The sequence below is a fragment of the Penaeus chinensis genome, chromosome 14, assembly GCF_019202785.1.
Source record: "Penaeus chinensis breed Huanghai No. 1 chromosome 14, ASM1920278v2, whole genome shotgun sequence".
Lineage (NCBI taxonomy): Eukaryota > Metazoa > Arthropoda > Malacostraca > Decapoda > Penaeidae > Penaeus > Penaeus chinensis.
The window spans coordinates 13385088-13395087 of record NC_061832.1 but is presented as its reverse complement, the minus strand read 5'-3'; the positions used below and the strand labels follow the sequence as shown (position 1 = coordinate 13395087).

General features: G+C 36.0%; 1 protein-coding gene across 1 annotated transcript in view; it reads left to right on the top strand.

Moving 5' to 3' along the window:
* The window catches only part of LOC125032027 (mitogen-activated protein kinase kinase kinase 10-like), a gene marked incomplete in the record, with an annotated part of 44264 nt that overhangs the window by 21118 nt on the left and 13146 nt on the right, over positions 1 to 10000 (top strand). The window contains 3 exon segments of the mRNA XM_047622988.1: positions 1 to 107; positions 378 to 612; positions 1659 to 1769. The exon segment at positions 1 to 107 is cut by the window's left edge and continues 69 nt beyond it. Coding sequence (XP_047478944.1) covers positions 1 to 107; positions 378 to 612; positions 1659 to 1769 — 453 coding nt within the window.

Below are 10000 nucleotides of genomic sequence, written 5' to 3'. Positions count from 1 at the left end.
GCCGGTCCAACTTCACGCAGACGCCCCATGAGAGCTTCCACACTATGCAAGGCCACTGGAAGGTGGAAATCGAGGAGAAGGTCAATGAGATTAGGATGAAGGAGAACGTGAGTAGGACGTGTTTTGGGGGATTCTGTGTCCTGTTTATTAGTTGTTGTGATAAGACAAGAGGATACAGTATTTAATTTTTGTCTGAAAGTTTGAATTGATTTTATGCAAAGTTGTCTTGATAATTTTGGTAATGATTATTTTCTATCATATATATATAGTGTTGGGAGTTTTGATTACAGATGTTTAAAAAATTGGTTTTCTGTGTCTTATATTTATATCTGTACATGAAGTTTCATGACCGTGTAATGTGAATTTGTCCTCTGCAGGATCTGCGGTGTAGAGAGGAAGAAGTAAGGAGAGTACGGGTACAGCAGAAACAGATAGCCGAGCAGCTCAAGAAACGTGAGGAAGAGCTACATCACAGAGAACTGGACCTCCTACAGAGAGAGATCTCTATCGCCATCATCCAGCAGCAGTCGGCCAAGCCCACGCCAAAGAAACGGAAGGGGAAATTCAAGAAGAAGCTCCTCAACAGGTCACACCAGATTTCAGCTCCATCAGGTATGGCCATGAAGGATGCAGAGGATACGCTCATGTGTTCTTTGGCAACTGCTACTTTCCCACTGTGTGTGTGAGTGTGTGTGTATGTGCCCTAGATGTGCCCTTGGCATAAGGGGGAGGGACGCTGACAGGGTGAGAGAACCTTGGCAAATGTTGAATTGCTGGAGTTATGTTCCGCTTCAGGCATTTTGCTTTCCTTATTAGGTTCAGTACTAATGTCAAAGGCCTTTAAAAAAAATATTGATAGGAGCATGTTTAATCAGAAGGAATTAATATTGTAACAAAATCAGTTTGTTGATGCCATCAAGTGGTATTAAGAAAGACTTTAAGATTAATGATGCCATCTAAATTTGCATTGTTTGCATGTGACTTAACAATAATAAGTAAGACCTTTTGTCTCTTTTTCTAGTTTATTATGGAAAGTGGACTACTTTTTGTGTGCACATGTGAGATCCTCCTGCCCAAACCTAAAGGGGATATGATTAAAAGATACCTTATTGTTTATAGAAGGAAATAAGTTTTGGTAATGACTGGGAGATGTGAGGAACAGCAGGGTGACACTACCAGCCAAAATAGTAGTGAACAGCATGCAGTGATTACTAACAGTATGATTTTTTTCTTTGGTTACATCTTGAAGTACAGGGATTTGGAGTTCGTATTGCATCATGGGGTCTTATTTTTACAGCTATTCGGGGAATAGTATTAATGAATTTGGGTAATTATTCCTACCCCTCTAATAATACAGCATGCTAACTCTCTGAAACAAGTTTGTTTTCATTGTTTGTTTGTTAAAGATAAAAAAAAAAAAAATGTTCTTTTAAAGTTGACAAATAAAAATTTGAGCATATTTGTAGTTTTTACCATAATCTGTAAAAGAGAATCTTGAAAAGTAAATCACAGTATTGGAAAACATGTCTTGTTTTGCACATATATAAATAAAAGAGAGAGAGAGAGAGAGGGAAAAAGAAGATTAAAAAAATGTAAAAAAAGAAGCCCTGAATGCATGTTGATGGTGCCTCAGTGTTTTCCTCTGCTCTCCTCTGTAGATTTCCGACACAACATCACAGTGCAGCCGACTGCGGGTGTTGTGCTTAACCCTTCAAGTCCCGACAGCCCCCCAGGCTCCCCTAGCGTGCCCAGACTCAGGGCCATTGCATGTAAGTGATAATGCGCTTCTCTCTTACACCTCAACAGCATTTTCAAGTATGAGAGTAAACAGAGTAGTGAGACAGTTCAGAAAGCAAATATGGTCAAAAGGTGAGAAACTTTTTACTGTCAGGTTGCAGATGTAGCTCTGACATTAAGAAGTTTACTGGATAATTGTTTCATTTACACTTCGAAGTTCCCAGTCTTGCAGGTTAACTAATGTCTCTAATGGCACTGCATATTAGTTATTATATATGTTATTGTGAGTATGTATGTTCTGTGTTCTGCGTTCGAGGGACTAAGTTTTAGGAGTGAAATTTTTTTGTTGGTTATGTGTGCTTATGCATATAACTCTATGTGTGTAAGTGGATTGAGAGTGAGTGAGTGAGTGAGTGAGTGAGTGAGTGAGTGAGTGAGTGAGTGAGTGAGTGAGTGAGTGAGTGAGTGAGTAAGTGAGTGAGTGAGTGAGTGAGTGAGTGAGTGAGTGAGTGAGTGAGTGAGTGTGTGTGTGTGTGTGTGTGTGTGTGTGTGTGTGTGTGTGTGTGTGTGTGTGTGTGTGTGTGTGTTTGTATGTGTCTGTCTGTCTGTCTGTCTGTCTGTCTGTCTGTCTGTCTGTCTGTCTGTCTGTCTGTCTGTCTGTCTGTCTGTCTGTCTGTGTTAGTGTCTGTGTCTGTCTGTTTGTCTGTCTGTCTGTCTGTCTGTCTGTCTGTCTGTCTGTCTGTCTGTCTGTGTTAGTGTTTGTGTCTGCATCTGTGTGTCTGTGTGTTGTGCTGTGTTTGCATGTGTGTCTGCATCTATGTTGTGTTGTGTTTGTGTGTGTGTGTATCTTTGTTTTTAGTATTTTTAAAGAGGATTTATTTTTTGTATACAAATATAGTACTAGTCTGTAGTGCCAGACTGTTAAGAAAAAAAATCCAAAATGACTATGGATGTTTTGATCATTTTTGCTTGTAGGTAAACTGTTCATGTGGCAGTACTAACAAATAATATCTTGATTATCAGTCCTATTAATGTCCTATAGATATTTTGTGGTAAGGAATGCAGAAAACAAAAATATTGATTAAAGATATTAATGAGCTAACTGTATATAAGGAGCTAACTTTGAGGTGAATATATTATGTGAAGAAATTGGAAAGCTGAGAGTTAGGTCTCGCTTTCAGAGGGTAATAGCTCATATGCTAAATGAAATTATACGCTTCATATTACTTGTTCCTAGTGTCAGTATCTTGTGATTTTTTTTAAGGTAAGGATTTCTGTAGGCTTGTAAACTACCATTACATGTAACCAGGTATACCTTTTGTTAGGCAGATTCTAATATTACAGTGAGGGATCTTTTCCTTTTGGAGTGACTGAGAGAAATGGACCAGATAAACTTTGGCCTGTCATTATGTTTGCTTTTCTTATTAATGTACCAGCGTGATGGGAGAAGATTGGCTTTACTATGATTGTGAGAAAAAAAAAAAAAAAAAAATGAAAGCAAGAAAATATTGAAATGTTGCCATGTTTCCTGCAGTAGCAAACAGACCCATTTCCCATGCATTTGATTCCTGGCTTTAGCAAGTATGCCCTGAGAACACAATGAGAACGGACGTGCCTGAGCGCTTCTATTTACGCTGGCCAATGTTTTTGACGGCAGATAACCCTTATTGCTGCCTGATTCGTGACTGATTTTTCATGGTGTCTGTGAGCATGAGCTGTAAACATATCAAGTTGAGGATAGCTTATTTTATTCCATCTATTGTGTTATAACCAAGGATTGATTTCTAGAATGAAGTTTAATTTCCGCTACTTCGTAACTTAGTTCTGAAGTGTCACTTTGGTGAGCGAGAAGCAATTTCAGAAATATTATTGCATGATTTACCATTTTGTGAGAATGTTTAGCAATACATGCTGAGTAAGTTTGAAGTGAAAGACTAAAGAATAAAGAGGTAAACAAAGAAAATTTTGAGGCTTGTACACCACAAGGCTTTTTTTGGCTCAACACGTAAAAGAGATTAACCCTCTGTCATTATCCCTCGGTAAATAGGTCAAGGGAAGCACACTGCGCTAGATTTTGGAAATACTCGTTCTCCAAGTAAAGGTACCACACCTAGAGTCATTGGATTCTCAATGTAGGCATTTGACATTGTGCTTAAAGTGCCAGATTGCCATAATTATCAAAATTACATAAATCAAAATATTTAGATATTGTATGGGCAGTACTCTTACCAGACTGAAGTGATTAATAGATTAGTTTTAGTGCAAAAAGTGTCAGGTCACTGTCAGGATTGCTGAAGCTTTACATTTAAATTGTCTTGAGATAATTGAAATACTGCCATTGCTTTTGCTAAAGAAAAAAGAAAGAGAGAGAGAGAGAGAGAAGAGCAAGAAAGAAAAAGAAGAAATCCCGCAACATTGTCGTTAAAAGTTATCATTGTTAATTATCCTAAACAAGTATTTTTTTCTGAATAAGGTAATTAAACTATCGGTGTGGAATTCAAAGGACTGAGGATATTAAAGCATCCCTTTAAAACGACAAGATCTCCCTTTTATGATAACCTACAGGATAACATGACACCATAAGAGAGGGTATCAATGACTTTTCGCCAATGAAATGGTGATTAACCGAGGTTGGTAATGAAGACTTACCGCAGTGTGTCACAATATTCCCTTTGGGCTTTGCTCAGGAAGGTGCATATTTAATTGATGATATGTTTGTAGGATTCCCTTGCTATGGTCCCACCACTAGATAGGCAAAATGCTGTTTAGGATGAAAAAAATAGATGCCCCTTTCAAATAATGCAGTGTATATTTGTATATATATCTTCATATTTCTATACATATATTTTTTTCTGAATCAGATAAGGTAATATATATTTTTTAGAATCCTGAATGGTTATAAGCTTGTTTATATTCTTTCTTTCTTTTTTTTTCTTTTTTTTTTTGTAAATTCTTGAGCAGTGAATTGTAAATTGTATAGATACAAGTGAGTTTTCATTTGATTTGATTGAGGTTCCCCAATATATCTTGGAATATCAAAATTTTCATTCACTCTACTCTCATTCATGAAATGTATGCCAGTGCATCCTTCCCATAAAGAACAGAAGTAAAGTAAAGAAAAAGTAAAGTAAAGTAGAATAAGATAATGGTAAAAAGAAAAGAAGGAGAAGAAAAAAATAAAAAAAGTGGCATCAAAGTAAGCCTTAAGCCAAAAGAACTGATGCACAAACTAACCCCTTCAGCCAGAGAAAAAGCTGTACGACTCCCTCCTCTTTTTTTTCTCTCTCTTTTTCCAGTTTCTCAAAGGTTGTCCTCTGAAAGGCTTTGGCGCCTGGACTACATTTCAGAGAGTAGTTGTTTTCTCTGGACTTATATTCATCATTTTCTCCTTGTATTTAATAGCATCCCTCCCACCTCCCCACTCCCCCCCAACTCTATGTCACCCTGTATTATTAATGGTGAGTGAATTTACTGCCCCCTTTTCTTGTATTTATTAGACATTCCGGTAATGGCCCTTAACCACCCCAGAAAAAAATAGAAAAAAAAAAAAAATTCTTTTTCCTTTCTGTTTCTTCTGTGTCTTTCTTTATCTTGGATCTTTTTTATGTATGAGACTACTACTTCTCATTAAAAAAAAAAAAAAAAAAAAAATGAAAATGGCTGGTTCGGGGGTTACAATTTTACCGCTATACAACGGCCCTGGTTCCCCCCCCCTCACCTTACAGTAATACACCACTTGAAATGGCTGGTGGGGCATGATTGCTATCTAGGCCTCCGTTCCCCATCGCCTTACACGAAGCCAAGTACGTGAGTGGTCTCTGGGGGTTGCCTTAAAGTCATGTAAGCTCCTGATAACCGCTCTCTCCATCTTTATAAGCCATAGTTAGTATAGAGTTTCGGTCAGATTTGTTGTTTTTTTTGTTTTGGTTTTTTGTTAGTTTGTTTTTTTTGTGTATCTTATCACTCACTTGTGAATGAAAGCATAAAACTGTTATTGATTTTAATGTCACTTTAAATACGCCTATTTGTTTGATTCATTTACCTTTTCTTCATCTAAATATATATTTTTTTATATATATATTTTTTAAAACTTAAATACATTTACATAAATGTACTAAACGGATATATTCCTCACTCCACTGCATGTTAGAATGACCTTAACCCCTTTTAAGTGCACAACACGGAATTTCAAATTAATTAGGTAGACATGAAGAGGGGCAATGATATTACATGTACCATGGGAGAGTATCATATAGTTCACCTGATTGTCTGCAATGATTCGTTGATAAGTCAATCTTGATGCTATATATTTATAAAAAACAAAACAAAACAATATGGTCAAGAGTTAAAATTACGATATTAGATATGAATTAACCCCTCATCCTCAAGCCTATTATTATTAATTTTTTTTTTTTGGCATGAAAGCTATTAGTAATTGTTACCAAAAATTTATGCTTTATGTTGGCTACACTTTGGAAGGAATTTTTAAGGTCTTATTCCTGCAGTTAAATAGTATCTTCAAATTCTTATTTAGTATTGTTTATTTATTGATTTGCTTATTTTTATTAAGGCATTATTTTTATACACATTTTTTTTTTTTTTTTTTTACATGAATGAAAAGGGTGGGCATTTCTCTCTTCCCCTTTTTTTTTTTAATTTTTTTTCTTTCCCAGTCTGTTCTAAGTAATCCATTTTGGACCCAACATTATCAGGCAGACTTTGATAACTTTAGCAAATAGAAAAGATTTTTGTAATCCTTGGCAAATTTTTGTAGCTGAGCAGTAGGCATGCCTTCCATTATTTAGTGGCGTATGTAGTTAACCATAGTTCTTATAGATAGAATAAAATAAGACTCATAATTGTACAGTGTAGTAGATAAAGTGAGCCATAGTTTGTGTAGATAAACTAAAACAAGTCATGTAAGCATAACACTGGGGATGCAGCTAGCCATTGTTCTTGTACCTAGAATAAGGTCAGTTTCATAATCAGATCGTCTAGTGGATGTAGGCAGACATAGTTCACATGGATAGAGTAAAATATGCCATTATAATCAAAGGATTTTGCTTAGAGAGAGTTGTTTCTGTGGTAATCAGTGGAGATAGATTTCCCTGTACCAGCCAAATCTCCTTCACTGTTTTCACGTCACCTGAGGCTTTCAGTCAGCCAACTGCCAAACGCGTCTTTTTTTTCTTGTTTAGCGATGAAACAAACATTCCCTTTTCGCAGAAACAAACAAAAACAAAAAAAACAAAAAAAAAGAATTCCTTCCTTCAACTAATATTCTTTTTCTGTTGTTGGCTTCGCTTGGTGATAGTAATGCCATGAAGATTTTGATTAAGTTTCCCAATAAGTGCTAGGTTTTTTGCAGTGCCCTGAGGTTCCTGTATAATCCACTTTCTGTTTGTTTTTCATGTATGGTTAGTGAATTTTTTTCCCCCCTTTAACCTTCTTCTGCTACACCTATTCCCGAACGCCCTCTTTCATTAAAAGAAGAAGAAAAAAAAACATCTCACACATGGTATCTTTTTTTTTTTTTTTTTTTTTTTTTTGAGTTTATGTATTTAATTTCTATTTACTTTTAGTGAATGCATTGAAAGTTTCTCCAGAAAAGACTGATGTCAAGCCCTGTTTTGTTTGTTCTTATTTTCTTATTCCTGACTGCATTCTGCAATGTTCCAGTCATAGAACATTGAACCAGAGCTATCTTACCTTGGATGTGTGTTTTGACAGCGCTGGGTTTGACCTGTAGTTCATGACGTAGTTTTTTCCCAGGCATGGAGTGCTTTTGAGTGCATAAATAAGTTGAGCTTCGTAGTTGAGTGATGATGTTTAGAACACTGGGACCTTTTTTATGTCATTCTGGGCTTAATTTGAAGAGAGATTGGTAATTTTGTATCTCTGATGTGCAAAATCATTGGGGAAGAAATATGTTGCCATTGTATTCCTGGAAATTAGAAAGTAATAGGGTTCAGTAATCTTTATTGGCCTGATATAGTTCTTGCATTATTAACATTGGCATAGCCTACCATAGAAACCGATATGTTCTTTTAATTTTTTTTTTTGTGAAACAGACATTTGTTAGAGGCAGCTTTTGTTTGTATGACATGGCAGATAAACAGCCACCTTTACCTTTCCCTAGCTTCACCAGCCTAATCACCAACCGATCATGTAGCCTAGACTAGCTTAACCAATCCCCAAACTTGAAGCCCCCAAAAGTCCCGACATTCCTTTGTAACCCAGTCTTAGCTTTTAGGACGACCCAGTTCGAGGGGAGTTACACGAGCATTGTTTTGCTACTGCAACCTGTTGGCAGAGCTCAGCATTTATGGCCAACTCATGCGATCGTTTGTCTGGTCACTGGCTTTTGTGTGTTGGACATTGGCTTGGGTGAGGATTCAGAAGAGTTATCAGAATTTTTGTGGGCATAAATATTAGTGCAGAATATGATTATCTTTGCTCTTGTAAGTATCAGCTTTCAAGAATAAGAAAGGCTGTTCTTGACTCATAACCTTACCGAGATGGATCTCTTGGGTTAGAGGACACTTAGCAGTTAATATTATAAAGGTTGCTAATGAATAGAAAGTGTAGTTGGTATGAATACAAATGAATAGAATTGATTCTCATTTGTCAAGGTATAATGCTGCCATATCACTCCTGTAGCACTGGCAGGTGATGGAATATGTCACACAGAATGTTCTTTCCAGTGTTCCAGTTCCTCTTTATATTTCTATGTGCTTTCTCTATGACTTGTTACACTATAGACAGATCAGTGATAGCAGTGTTAGGTGAACCAATAAGAGCCACAAAGCCCATGACCTCTCCCCTCCCCTTTACATTCCCGGGAATCTGCTATGGTCATAGAACTCGCAGGCTAGACAAGTGGCTTGACTGCCGTATAACCATAATAGTTGCCAGATTGTGGCTCTCTGGGAAGGTTGTGCTGATTTGTCAGTGCCCACAGTGCCCGTGTAACCCTGCCTTAACAGCTGCTGCGGAAAAAATAAGTTGATAGTGCTGTATCTCTCATTGACCATTTTCATTACACCTGTGTGTACATGGGTAGATAAATAGATAGGTAGATAGATAGTCAGAGTTATATATTGATAGATACAGAGATAGATTTATAATTTTGTTTTTATATTTTATATATATATGTTTTTCAAAGTAACTTAGTGGTATTAGAAGGTCCCAGTGTTCTATTTTCAATTCATTCTTGTCATGGTAGAGCTTCCATGAAAAAAAATATGCCCAGTTTATACATTTCATTTTATAAGAGGTTGGTTGATCTTGATACATATATATGTACCTGTTGGTATTCACTGATTCACAGACAAGGTTGATTGGATTGATTTGCAATCCTGAAAGGTGATGATTTTCAACAATGTTAATGATTACTGAAATCATTTTTTCAGGATTGCCAGTAATGATCCATCAATGTTATCTTTTATGCATTAAATTTTTTTTTTTTTTAATGATATACAGTCCTCAAGAGATATGCGAATGATCTTCATTGTTATTAAAACAAGAATACTTCAGTGGTAAAAAAAAAAAAAAATATATATATATATAGATTGCATTACATTGCTGTAGTTATTTTCAGTGGAGAATGATATGTGGTCCTAGTTCTGTAGGCATTGGTAAATGATTCCTTTTTAGCTCTGAATTTCACGGCAGTTTGAAATGACACCCATCACAAAATATTGGTTAATGCAAGTTATAGAAATGCTTATGTCTTCTATGATTTATTTACATGTATATATATATATATATTTTATTTTTTATTTTTTTTATTAAGATTGTGTGTGTGTTTGTATGCTTGTCTATTATGAGGATGAAATGTGCTTTATCTCATTTCAGGAAAGCCTAGTTTATACAGAATCATAAATTATATAGGACATACATGAGAGGTTAATTACTACTAATTACTGGTCAGTCATTTACTAACAATACCAAAGCATTGCCCCTTTTTTAGGAAGGACACGATTTGCGTCTGCACGACCATCTAATGCTGGTTTTCTTTCCCCCCCTTTTAGTATGCCCACTAGAAAACCTGCCATGCCATCCTAGCATACTTTGTAATATTTTAGAGTACCAAAGTAAGTTTTAGCTCCAGATGTTCATAGCCTGATGTTTATGTTGCCTTATACTAAGACAAAAACCAAAGACAAAAAAAAAAAAAAGGACAAGAAAATGAAAAAGAAAAAAAAAAAAAAGTGCATGCCTCTTCCTTCGTATTTTCTGCACTTTGGTTCATTTCCTAAAC